General features: G+C 39.6%; 1 protein-coding gene across 1 annotated transcript; it reads left to right on the top strand.

Moving 5' to 3' along the window:
• The first annotated feature begins 11,840 nt into the window (after positions 1-11,840).
• Positions 11,841-12,511, top strand: LOC131034125 (uncharacterized). Its single transcript, XM_057965522.1, has 3 exons — positions 11,841-11,961; positions 12,045-12,133; positions 12,236-12,511. The coding sequence occupies exons 1-3, from the start codon at positions 11,841-11,843 to the stop codon at positions 12,509-12,511; spliced, it is 486 nt and encodes a 161-aa protein (XP_057821505.1).
• The last annotated feature ends 694 nt before the right edge of the window (positions 12,512-13,205 follow it).

The following is a 13,205-nucleotide window of genomic DNA, read 5'->3' as shown; positions in this document are numbered from 1 at the left end:
TTCTAATGGAGTTTGAAGCTCTTCTTGCCAAGAGACTTCCAAAAGGTACTGGAAAATACAGAGGTAAACTTCCTTTGAAATGTTTTTCCTACAATAAGATAGGACATATAGTTGTTAACTGTCCTAACAATGAGAATAAGGATAAACCTAAGAGGTTTATAAAGTATAAAGGAGGAAATAGAAGAAATTGTCTTGTTGCAGTGGATGAAGGTGTTACTAAAGAAGAATCTGAGGATGAAGAGAATGAGGACATAGTATTTGTAGCTCTGCTATTAATATAGTTAATTAAAAAAGTAGTATTCTTATTACAGAACTTTGTAACTCTCATGTATGTCTCTCCACTGGTTCACCTCTACATAGATCTCTGTCGATTCTCTATTCACCTTTTCTCTACAACAACTTTATCTCCTATTGCAACCCATTCTCTGTTGTACCTTACTCTTTACTGCACCTTTGCTGGTTCAGCCTCTTCTTCTTCTCTATCGGTTCTGCTCTCTGTCGGTTCTCTTTTCTCTCTGTTACACTTAGTCAGATGTCTACCATCTAATTCCTACCCAGTTTTAAGCTTGTCTTCTCTGCAACCTTCTATAACTCTTCTTTGTCAGTTTAGTCACCAACCGATGTACTCCTCTCTCTGACTCAATGGCAGACTACTGGTTGCCTCGCTCTTGCCGATTGAACTCTTCAACCCAATTCTCTCTCTCACACAATCTCTCCTCTGATTCTTGTTGAGAACTTGACTGATTTTCTCTCACATGCAGTAGCCTAAACAACATCTTTGGCTCTCACTCTTATAGCCAGATTTTCCCACCTAAACGTGAGTTTGAACATTTGCATGCTAGGGTTTTCACCATGCATTGAATCTACATCCGATCTAATCTCTAATCATCATGACATATCATATCCAATCTGATATGATGTCCTTGATTGATGTTCACCACTCAATCAATGAGCATTGCCCATCTGTTTACCTTGTGAACCAAGTCTTCTCTCTTTTATCATCTGTAGCATGATTTTCAGCATTTTGTCTGATTGATAACGTGCATGATGTAGTTTTCTTCTTCCTCTTCAATCTACAAGATCAGTCTATACTAGATCTTTGCAATTTTTTTTCATCTCGAGCCAAAATCCTCTGCCTTCATTCCTCGAGCTTTGCACTTATCATAAATGTTGGACGAGTCACAAATGACCTCACCGACAAATCACATAGACCTTTGCATGCATGTCACTTCAACTCCACGTGGCCCCTTCTTTGGCATCCGCTTTTGCTAGGTCAGTTATGTCAATTTGGATAGGATCACTAGCCAACCACACAATTGGGTTCATCTACTGGTTCATAGAGCCTGCTGGTTATACCCTAACCGGTCTGCCTTCAACCTTGCACTCTGCTTCTCTTCCGATGGAGCACCCAAACTGGTCAACACACCTACCAACTTACCCCATGCAAATATTCATAAGATGGGAGCCTTCTGCATCTACACTTTGTTAGCATTACTGGTGGACATACTTACGGGTAAACACCTTGATGAAATCATGTCATCAATCTTCAACACACTCCATCTATCTACAATTGCTCAACCTTTCCTTCTTCATTCAATAGACCAGTTCTTCTATTAACATGTTTATCAAATTGACAACCATATCCTTCAATCTCTATACCGGCAACTCAACATGTCTATCTGGTTGATCCGATGCATATCTCTGATCTCATGCACCTAAGGAAACTTAGAGTTTCACCAGTTGATCTGGTGTGAGTCTTCAAACACTTTCCTTTAACTCTTTTATCTTATCTTTGAGAACTATGATGGATTCCTTACATAATAGGAGATAAGCTCCACTTACCGGTGGGAGTGGATCCTTTTCATCTGTATCCTGCATTGCACCAATGTGGCTTCCTTGTTTGAGCAACATATCTTCAAACAAGCACATGTGATCCAGTTGGGCACATTCACTGTCAATCATCTCTGCAAATGGTGACTGCACCTTTATCTGGTGGGAGTCTTGTTGTTTCACATCCACACAACATACTGGTGGCCCACACATACTTCTCTGGTGTTGATGTGATTTAGGTAACATTCTCCCTCTTCATCACAATCAACCACCCAACATCTTTCTCTGTTGTTGGTGACAACCATGCACTACCAATATGTCCCTTATCGATCTGCAATCCTTATGTCTTCAACACAAGTCAACACTAACTTGTGTACAGATGACTCCAATGGTCAATATGATAGTTGATCTTCTCTCCCTTGTCGGTGACCTGCTATGCTAGAGAACCTCAATGACAACACTTCTTATCAATCTCCCATGCCAGTTGCCATCCTATACCAGTTGACATCAATGACAACACAATGCCAACAATATCCCCCTTTGGCATTGATGTCAATACATGTAGTATCCAGCATACTACAGACTCTCTCTCCCACTTTGTGTGATCCATGGATTCTCACACATGTAGTATGCGGCATACTACAGAATCTCTCTCCCCCTTTGACAACAATGGCAAAGGGCATTGACAGGGTTTCTCTCCTCCTTGTGTCTACCAAGCACTAACAGAGTTTTCTCTCCCCCTTTTCTCTACTGGATGCTTCTCCTCCTTTGACCATCATACATTTCATCCACTCAAATCACAACACTTTATATGGAGGGCACAACCACTAACTAACACCAATTGCTTAGCAATCAAGTGTATATGCAAATCGAAAACACATGCATATACAAGTCTGAAACCAATTAAAGGCATATATGTCAATGAATACAACATACATGTCGGTCAAACTGCATCATCTCCCCTTGATATGTAGAAGTTATTGTGACTCCAATTTGTTGATATCAAGTGTTGAAGATTGAACTGATACCAATTGTATCTTCTCTAATACTAAATGCAGGTTTTCTTGTGCAGATAGCTTTCCTTGTTTGCAAGCAACACTCCTGGTGGTCTAGTTGTGATTTCAATTGAATAGGAATTGAAATATCTCACAACCCCAAAAACTTCCAAAGACATAAACATACCAGTACAACCATAGACACTTGCACACCCTCTGTGTCCAGCAAGCTTGATAATTGTTAGGGAAACATGGCTATCAACTCCCCTTGAGTCATGCATCTAAGGTCCTCATTGTCAACCAAGTCCAAAACCAGAGCTCCAATCTGCACCATATATCGGTTGAGTTGTGTATATGTTATCAATCTAATGATCTATCATCTCTACAATTTCCACCATAGTATATGACGTGATCCTAGATGTACACAATGCCATACAATATCCCTATCATGCCATCAAACCAGTTAGCCCACAAAGGATGCATGCATACATGATCAACAACCGAGCCACTATATGTCATTCAGGTCTTCTCCAATACCACCTGAGACATAAAATCCTCATTCCATGCTAGTGGGGCTAATGCAATGATCCTAAACCTCATTGTCTTACATAACCTGCAAGTACATGATAGCATATATACCTATAAAATTATGCACATACTGGTTTCCTACACCACTCCATCATCACTACCAGAGCACCTTCCTCTAACTCCTGTCTTCTTGTGTTAATTAGCCATCCATTGACACATGCAACAGTGATCCATCTTTCATCTGTAGATGTGTAGACAAGGCATCTACTACACACAATCGCCATCTCATTTCCTTCCTCAATACCAGCAGCAACCTATTCTTCCATGTGTCCTCTTTCACTAAGAGGGTGAATGATATGGTCAATGTAATACTCCCCCTAAGATCCTACATCTCCTTTAATCCTTAGGAGATATCATCTATGCATTGAATGCATAGTGTCGGTCCATGGTTGCATCTTCTTGATTCTTCCTCCATACCTGTTTGAGTTCATTTTTCTTCCCATTTTCAGTCTTGGGAGTAGGTGTTACCTTCTTTTGTTGACTAGTCCTTGCTCTACGAGATTCTGCATCATGACCGGAAGCATTGTGGTAGAAGAAAACTATGTTCATGTCAGTCACATGATTGGAGGACCTTCTGTTGAACTGGTTAGACCATCTTCTTCTGGTCATGTTGTTACAATCGGTTACCAGAACCAATGGACCTCTTGATCCTATAGGGACATTTATCCTTTGGTTCCATGTAGGTATTTCACTTCCATATGCTCTATATCCATTTCCATGTTGAGCATAGCTGCTATACTAGTTGTCATGTGACTAAACTTTCCTATTCCTGCATTCATTACTTCTATGCCCAAATCCATTTGTAGTTATAACATACATAGTCTACATTTCTTGCGGTGGCAAATGGACTCATCTTATTATGCATAGGAGAAGATCTATGCATGTTTCTACATCTTGACATACTATGGCCATATGCATTACTTCTTGGACAGAAAAAATTATTACTTCTAGACCTCTTTAAGCATTCATTTTCCCTATGACCATAATCTTTGCAAGAGAAGCAGTAGTCGGTAAAGAATTGCATATGACTTACAAATTTGTTCTACCATGCATGAGAAGATCTTACTGGTTTAGTATCTCCATTTTTGCTTCTCTGGGGGTGGATCTTGGATTGTCCATGCTTTGCAGCTCTTCCATCTGATCTCTTCTTTTCCCATACTTTCTTTGTCTTGTGGGCGGTAGCATTTCCTTGTCTTCTACCGGCAAGAGGTATTCTTTGCTGTCTTCTCATGTTTTTTCTTCCAGTAAATCTCCTTTCTCCCATCTTCCCTTTTCCTTTGGGATCCCAATTGTTGCTCCTTCTTGCAACACCGGTCTTCATCCTTAGCTTCATGTCTTCACCGATAGTGGTTAGATCAACCTTCTTCTGGGGAGTATTCCGGACAGTGAAGGTCTATGCCTTGTTATCTCCATTTGAGGAGACAAACAAAATGTCATTGTGGGGAAGATTCTTGCTAGTGGAGAATTCATTGGCACCACTTCCTAATCCTCCGATATCCTTGGAATGCTTTTGCTTCTTCAAAATTTTATCCAAGGCATCACTATTGCCATCAAACCGGATTCTCACCTTGAGCTCATCCTGACATTTCTCAAGGTAATTTTGCAGATTCTCCATTTCTCCTACTAGTTGTTAATATTCTTTATCTTTTGCCTCTAGCTCAAATGCTAGATCTTTACACCGACACTCCTTGGTGTCTTCTTGTTGAGTCTTCAACTCTGAGATACATTTCTCAGATTCTTCAAGGCATCTGATCAACCAGTTTTGTTCCACAACTACAACATTCTTGAATAACTTGTATTCATTCCTCACTCTATTAGGTTCTTTGAGTGCACTTACAAGTTCTCCTTCAAGATCAACTTTTTCTTCATCTTCTTCTTCACCTTCACTATCACTACTAAACACATCTTGTTGGTAGGAATGATCTACATGATCATTGTCAGATGTGTGCATCTCATCTTCTGATTCTTGAGCCATGAAGAGGTGGGTTCCTTCTTCATCATTGTTGTGGCTACTAATAGATCTACCTTCATCATCTGCAGATACACAAGTTGCATTTCTCATCTTGTCTTCACAAATTGGTTATGTAGTGGTAGGATCATTTCCATAGAGCTTCTTCAACCTGTCTGATTGGCTTTTTGTCGATCTGCATCTTTCCACTTGTGATGAGACATCACTAAATAGCCCACTGAGTATAACATTCATGGCTTCGGCATTGCATGCATTTCTTCTTTCTACTTCAAGAACGGTGGGAGGACTGACATTTCTAGGGAAGCCATTTACTACTGACATCCATACATCAAACCCAAGGGAGGATAGGTAGACCTCCATCCTATGACTTTGAACAGAAAGGTTTGAACCTTGAAACACAGGAGTAGGGATTGACACTAAACAAACCATTGTGTTTAAATACAAGAATCTACCCAAGCTAGAGAAACTTTATCAATTGGGAACCTAGACTCTGATACCAATTGTTGTACACAAGATGTCACTAAGAGGGTGGTGAATCAATGATTTCCAAACTTAACCCTTTTCTAAACTATGTGTGTAAACTAGTTAACAGATCTAACATAAAACAAACATACCGATTAGATGGGAGAATGAAACAAATGCAACCACACATAAAAGGGACACCACATAACACTAGATGTACGAGGAAAACCCAAGATGGGAAAAACCTCAGTGAGAAGTGTTGTTGGAGACTACTGCTCCAATCCAACCTCACAATGAAAACCTCGGTTACAATATTTAGGGCACCAACCCAAGGAGTACCACTCCTACTTTAGGGCACTAACCCAAGGAGCATCAACCCCTGATTTTAAGGCAGCAATCCAAGGAGCACCAACCCCTACATTGAGCTCCTACTCAGTGATCTGCTATCAATATAATTAATTTCAAAAGTAGCATTCTTGTTATGAAAGAACTTTGTAACTCTCATGTATGTCTCTCTGTCAGTTCACCTCTACACAGATCTCTGCCAGTTCTCTATTCACCTTTTCTCTGTAGCAACTTTATCTCTTGTTGCAACCCACTCTTTGTACCTTACTCTATGTTATACCTTTGTTGGTTTAGCCTCTTCTCCTTCTCTACCTTTTCTGCTCTCTACTGGTTCTCTTATCTCTTTGTTACACTGTTGCTATTCACCACTAGTCTTGATAACTTACTTAGATGTCTACCATCTGATTCCTGTCGATTTTCAGCTTGTCTTCTTTGCAACCTTCTATAACTCTTCTCCGTTGGTTCAATCACCAACCAGTGTACTCCTTTGTCAGACTCAATGGCAAAATACTAGTTTCCTCACTCTTATCGGTTGAACTCTTCAACCTAATTCTCTCTCTTACATAATCTCTCCTCTGATTCTCATTGAGAACTTGACTAATTTTCTCTCACATGCAATAGCCCAAACAACATCTTTGGCTCGTACTTTTATAGCCATATTTTCCCGCCTAAATGTGAGTTTGAACATTTGCACGCTAGGGTTTCCACCATGCACTAAATCTGCATCCAATCTGATCTCTAATCATCATGACATATCATATCCAATCTAATATCATGTCCTTGATCAATTTTCAACACTCAATCAATGAGCATCGCCCATCTATTTACCTTGCAAACCATGTCTTTTGTCTTTTGCCATCTGTAGCATGATTTTTGACCTTTTGTCTGATTGATCATGTGCATGATGTAGTTTCCTTCTTCCTCTTTGATCTGCAAGAGTAGTCTGTAATGGATCTCTGCAGTTTTTTTTTTTTATCTCAAGCCACAATCCTCTGCCTTCATTCCTCGAGCTTTGTAATCGTCATAAATGTTGGACCAATCATGAATGACCTCACCAAAAAATGACACCGACCTATGAAAGCATTCCATTTCACCTCCATGTGGCCCATCCATCAACATGTACTTTTGCTAGGCTGGTTATGTCAATTTGGATAGGATCACCGATCAACCACACAACTGGGTTGATCTACCGGTTCATAGACCCCATCGGTTATACCCTAACCGGGCTGCCTTCACCCTTGCACTCTGCTTCTCTCTCGGTGGAGCACCCAAATCAATCAGCACACCTACCAACTTACCCCATGCACATCTTCATCAGATGAGAGCCTTCTGCATCTGCACTTTGTCAGCATTACCAGTGGACATACTTACTGGTAAACACCTTGATGACATCATGTCATCAATCTTCAATACACTCCATCTGTCTAGAACTTCTCAACGTTGCCTTCTTCATTCAACAAACCAGTTCTGCTATTAACATGTTTATCAAAGTGACAACCATATCCTTCAATCTCTGTACCGGCAACTCAACATGTCTATCCAGCTGATCCTGTGCAAATCTCTGATCTTATGCACCTATGGTAACTTAGAGTTTCACCAATTGATCTGGTGTGAGTCTTCAAACACTTGCCTTTAACTCTTTTATCTTATCTTTGAGAACTATGATGGATTCCTTGCATAATAGGAGATAAGCTCCACTTACCGGTGGGAGTGGATCCTTGTCATCTACATCTTGCATTGCACCAATGTGGCTTCCCTGTTTGAGCAACATATCTTCAAATAGGCACATATGATCCAATTGGGCACATTCACTGTCAATCATCTCTGCAAATGGTGACTGCATCTTTATCCGGTGTAAGTCTTGTTGTTTCACATCCACACAACATATCGGTGGTCTGCACATACTTCTCCTCTGATGTTGATGTGATTTAGGTAACATTCCCCCTCTTCATCACAATCAATTTCCCAACATCTTTCTCTCTTGTTGGTGACAATTGTGCACTGCCAATATGTCACTTACCGGTCTACAGTCCTTATGTCTTCAACACAAGTCAACACTAACTTGTGTACCGGTGACTCCAATGGTCAATATGCTAGCTGACCTTCTCTCCCTTACCAGTGACCTGTTATTCTAGAGGACCTCAATGACACTATTTTCGGTATTCATCAATGACAACACTGCTCATCAATCTCCCATACCGGTTGCCATCCTATACCAGTTGACACCAATGACAACACAATGCCAACAAGATCCTCTACCTCTCTATCTTTTCTTTCTCTTATCTGACCATTCTTCTATGTGTATCCCTGTTCTTCTATTTTTTTCTAATAATGTCTACTTGAGGATGATGCAAAGCATTGAGATCTCTTTGGGTCTCTTTCATGTTGAATCAAAAGACACCTATGTTCCCTTTCTTCCAAGGTAGTTTCCTTTCTTTGGGGAATGACACTATTCTATGCATATATATACATGATATACATGAGTTATCATACAACATACTAAACCCGAGGAAAGTGAAACTACCTCATGGTTTGTGTTTTGTGTTCATTATCCTTGGGTTTATTCCTCGATTGGGGACTAAATCCTTGCAATAACGTGATCCCTCTCTCTCTATATCTTGGGTGTATCATACCTTAAATCAATCTGCCCTGATAAGGCATGCGTGATCGTTTTAACATGGGGGCATACACTCCACTCATATTTTCCTTCTTGATACTTAAAGTTACTTAGTGAAATTGACTTTACTTTATAAATTTTTTGGTATATTTTCTTTTTCATGACTCACAGTGAGGGGAACCTTACTACTTGCAGTCATGGTTCCTCCCTTTTGATCTTCCCTTTTACTTTGTTAATCAAAGTCATAAGATCCTTAGTCCACCGGGGTCTTGGTGTATCTTTCCTCATTGACGTGGTGAAAGTCTTTCAATCTTGTTTCCTTGTACTTTACCGGTAGTATTGGCATATGCTTATACTCTCGCTAAAGTGGGGGCTAAATGAATCATCATAAAATTGCGACCTTGCAATTTATGATCGCATTTGGGTCTTCACATTGGCGAAATGAATCCCTAAGCCTGACTGGCGACTCGAGAAATGCTCATACGTCCTGAAACATGCATTTTCTTGCACCTCGCACTGCCTGTTCCTACTTTCTGTCCTAAATTAGGGCAGGATAGGGGCATGGTGCCCCTGTCCTTGCCCTATTTTGGGCCCCCTTTGCCTAAACCTTGCATTGGAATTGTCAATCATGAGAGGGAAAAGGTTTTCCTATGTCGGCCTAAGATAGAAAATCAATTACAAACCCTAATTGGCAAGTATATAAGGAGCATTTCCCCTCCTATTCGCATAAGTTCAATCAAGTCAAGAAGCTTGGAAAGTATAATATGTTCAACAATAAAAATCAAGCATTGAAGCATTCCTTTCAAGTATTGAGCATCTCAAGTCTCCTTTCAAGGCTACGTGTTGCATTCAAGTCAAGGATTCAACCATTGAAGAGGAGATCCCTATCAACATTCAAAGCATTCAACTTCACATATCCTTTCAAACAACACTATCTACATTTCAATTGCATCCTCTCTTGAGGTGAATTCTACTTCATACATTTCCTTTCATTTACTTGCAAGTATTTTTCATCATTTGGTTAATTCCAAAACAGGATTTGACCTAAAGGCAAACCCCCACTCCCAACAACATTTCCTCTCTTTTCTTTATGTAGATTGCAGGTGCGCAACTATATTTGTTGGTTTAGGCTTCATTTTTTGAGACAAAAAAACCATTTTCGACGTGCAGATTTTTTGGAGGACCAATACACTTTCAACCCAGTCTCGGCAACTTTCGCTGAAATTTACAAGGGAGCTTTGTCTTGGCATTTTACAGTTAATTCCAAGTGCACAACTTTATCATGCATTTATATCTCAAGTTATAATCATTTCTTTACCATCTTCACACTTAGTCTCAAATTGCTTAATTCAACTTGTCCATTTTAAAAGAGGGGTTACTTTACTTTTCAAATTCATTGTCAATTCACTTAGCATTCAGTCTCTTTCCATTGATATTGGATCTAGTGAATTCAACCCCCTCTTTTAATGTAATGTGTGTGAGAGGTTGAAGAGGATCCTTTGCAAAAATATCACTCCTTTCTTAAGGAGGGTAAAGCTTTCCTTTTGATCTCCTCATCACCCCCTTTTTCACCATTACAGTTTCAATGACCAATAGCATTGTCCAAATTTTCCATTGCTATAGCTTAATTCAGTGTTCAGTACTGAAATGTAATCATACTTTAATGGTTTGTTGTAAAGAATGAGACTAAGCAAATTCTAATTGGTGCATGCAAAGGCATTCCAGACTACGATGCAAGAGAAGGCATATATTTCAAAGTGTTGTCTGCAAATTTGTAGAGCTTGACATTCATAAAAAAGTTTTATATTATTTTTTATTTAATAGGCAACATTTGTAGATGCAAACCTAGCCTTTAGAGAAAAATTTGGTGACGGACTGTCTGGTGAACCTAGGAGTTAATTTTGATTCTCAAATGATTTGGCATGGGGAAGATATTAATATTAAGGTAATCATTACCTGGCAAAGTGGCAGAATCCCAACCAATTTTAATATTACTTTGCACACTTTGTGGATCATCCTTTTCAAAATCTCGAGTAACTACGGGAAAGAAGTGTCGAGTTTGCAGAGAAACATAGCTGAAAGTCCGAATTCAAAAAAGGTAGGAGATTTAAGAAGGGAGGAACCAGACAATACATCAACATGGAAGGCGATGCTGAAAGTGTGGGCGAAGCTCGAAAAAGAATCCCTCACAAGCTTTATGGAGAAGCTGGTGGATTACGACAAAGCTAGGGTAAATCTCGCTGTTTCCAAAATTTCTGAAAATTGGTGTAATGGGTCCTTTAAAATCTATGGGGTAAAGTTCAAATTGGATGCGAGACTTATAGCTACCATGACTAGTATGCCCCACTCTGGGCTCAATTTTTTTAGAGACCTTAAAGTTTCCAACAACGTGATTAATCATTTCCCGCGTAAGGAAAAAGAGAGGGCTAAAATTGGCAAAGCCACGAGGGGTTACCATGAAGCATCCAAAAACAAGAAAATCTGGGGCTGGGTTTTGAATTCCATAATGGAATATATCACTATTGAGGGCTGCTTTTCCAGGGCCCACACTTATCGCTTTGTTCTTTTAAACCATTTCAGACATGACAAAAGGGTATCCCTTCCCTACTACCTATTTAGGTCCCTTTCAAGGTCCCTCAACAAACACAGTAAGAATCCTTCAAATCTAGTTCTTCATTGCGGGCTTTTGCTGCTTATTTATGAGCATTGTAAAACCCTCACCTTATTGGAAAACAAGAGGTTATCCGCTTCTCCAGGGAAAGCCCAGAGAAAACTAGATGGAGGTGCTTCCAACATGGAGAAGGTGACCTCTAGCAAAAAAAGTAAGAGTGCCTCTGGGATGGAAACCCATGAAGAAAAGAATTATACAGAGGAAACTGGTAAAGATGGTAGTGAAATGGATATGGATGATTCTGATGGTGAAGATAGCTAGAAAGATGAGGAGGTGAGTGTAGAGGATGAAGGTGGTGAGAATGAGTCCGATAATGATAGCCCAATCCATAGTGCTAGCCCTGGCAATTACAACAGCAAACCTATGGTGGATATTGAAGACAAGGATAATAAGGATAAAGATGTGAATTCTGAGAGGGAGGAGAACAAGGAACCTGAGCAAGATATTACTAAGGACAGGTTAAGTGAGGATAAGGAAAGTGTAGGTAAAGGGTTATTCCTAGATAACCTTTAAAAACTCACTGAAGCTAGATTGGATTATGACAGATGGACTTATGAACTTTTGAAGAACCTGGAAAAAATAGGAAACAGACGGACAAGAAAAGGAAGGATTATGACAGAGATCAAATAAAATGGAAGCAGGATATGGAGGAGAAGGTTAAATTGCTGGAAGAAGGGAATGCAGCGATAAAAAATTTGTTGGGCATTATCCCGAATATCCTGTCAGCTATCACTAAAAACCTTGAGGATATTACTAAGGTCCTCGATAATTCTAGCTCTCCTAAACTGGTGGTGGATCTTGACATGGATGAAGAAACTATTGAGATAGGTAGTGGGGAAGCTACTCCAGGTGGTGCTGCAAATAGGACCAGGGCAAGTGTCAAGAAAGCTGTGACTGCTTTTGCTAAGGATAGCCCCGATCTTAGGGAAAATATCAAGGATTTGTATGGGATTAGCAATACCCTGGCTAATGCCATATCAATTAGTTTCTTCTCTCGGGTCTGGCTGGCTTTTGTTGGCTTTTTGGGGCTTTAGCCGATTTTCTATGGTTTTTTGTGTGTTGTTCGTTGGTTTGTTCCTTTTGGTTTCTTAACGCTATATCTTTTATGTTCCTTTTGTAAAGGGTTTCAGGGTCCCTTCAAAACCTATTTTTACCTTAATCAAAAACATTTGTAGATGAACACATTTGGCTCATAGATTGGAGGGAATTCAAGGTGGCATTTTGTAAACTTGGCTTTGGTTTCAAGGTGCAGAGTTGTGCATTGTTCCAAAGCAAGAGACATGCGTTGTTCTAAAGAAAGAGACACAAAAAAAAATCCATAACACACACGAGGAACAAAGTCTATAGACAGATGGCATGTAGGCCAAAAAACCCGTTGTTGAACAGGTGGGAGATGACATTGTAAGAACATATTAATATAGGCATCATACACTATTTTTCTAAGATCCAATGGTTCTAGAACACAAGCTAGCCTTCTTTTTACCTTCAAAGTCTGTAGCGAAATCTATTATGTTCTGCTAGAGGATTATTATTATTTTCTTTAGCCCTAGCCTTTTACCAAACCCCATTGAGAAAAATGTATGTGTGTATTATTTTATTCTTTTTAGGCATTGATTTCATTGTTTATTTTTTTTTAAAAGGGTTGTAGTATTTGGCTCTAGGGTTTCTGATTTGACATATTCACCCCATGAATGTTTTGAAAGATTCTGATGGTGATCCAATTTAATT

The sequence above is a fragment of the Cryptomeria japonica genome, chromosome 2 (assembly GCF_030272615.1).
Source record: "Cryptomeria japonica chromosome 2, Sugi_1.0, whole genome shotgun sequence".
Classification (NCBI taxonomy): domain Eukaryota; kingdom Viridiplantae; phylum Streptophyta; class Pinopsida; order Cupressales; family Cupressaceae; genus Cryptomeria; species Cryptomeria japonica.
The sequence above is the reverse complement of the archived record's forward strand: the minus strand, read 5'-3'. Positions and strand labels throughout refer to the sequence as shown.

Bases quoted from the DNA above. Each gene is read 5' to 3' on its own strand.
- LOC131034125 (XM_057965522.1), top strand. From the start codon at position 11,841: ATGGTGGATATTGAAGACAAGGATAATAAGGATAAAGATGTGAATTCT. The intron at 11,962-12,044 runs GTAAAGGGTTAT...GAACTTTTGAAG, and splicing joins TGAGGATAAGGAAAGTGTAG to AACCTGGAAAAAATAGGAAA. The intron at 12,134-12,235 runs GTTAAATTGCTG...GATATTACTAAG, and splicing joins AGCAGGATATGGAGGAGAAG to GTCCTCGATAATTCTAGCTC.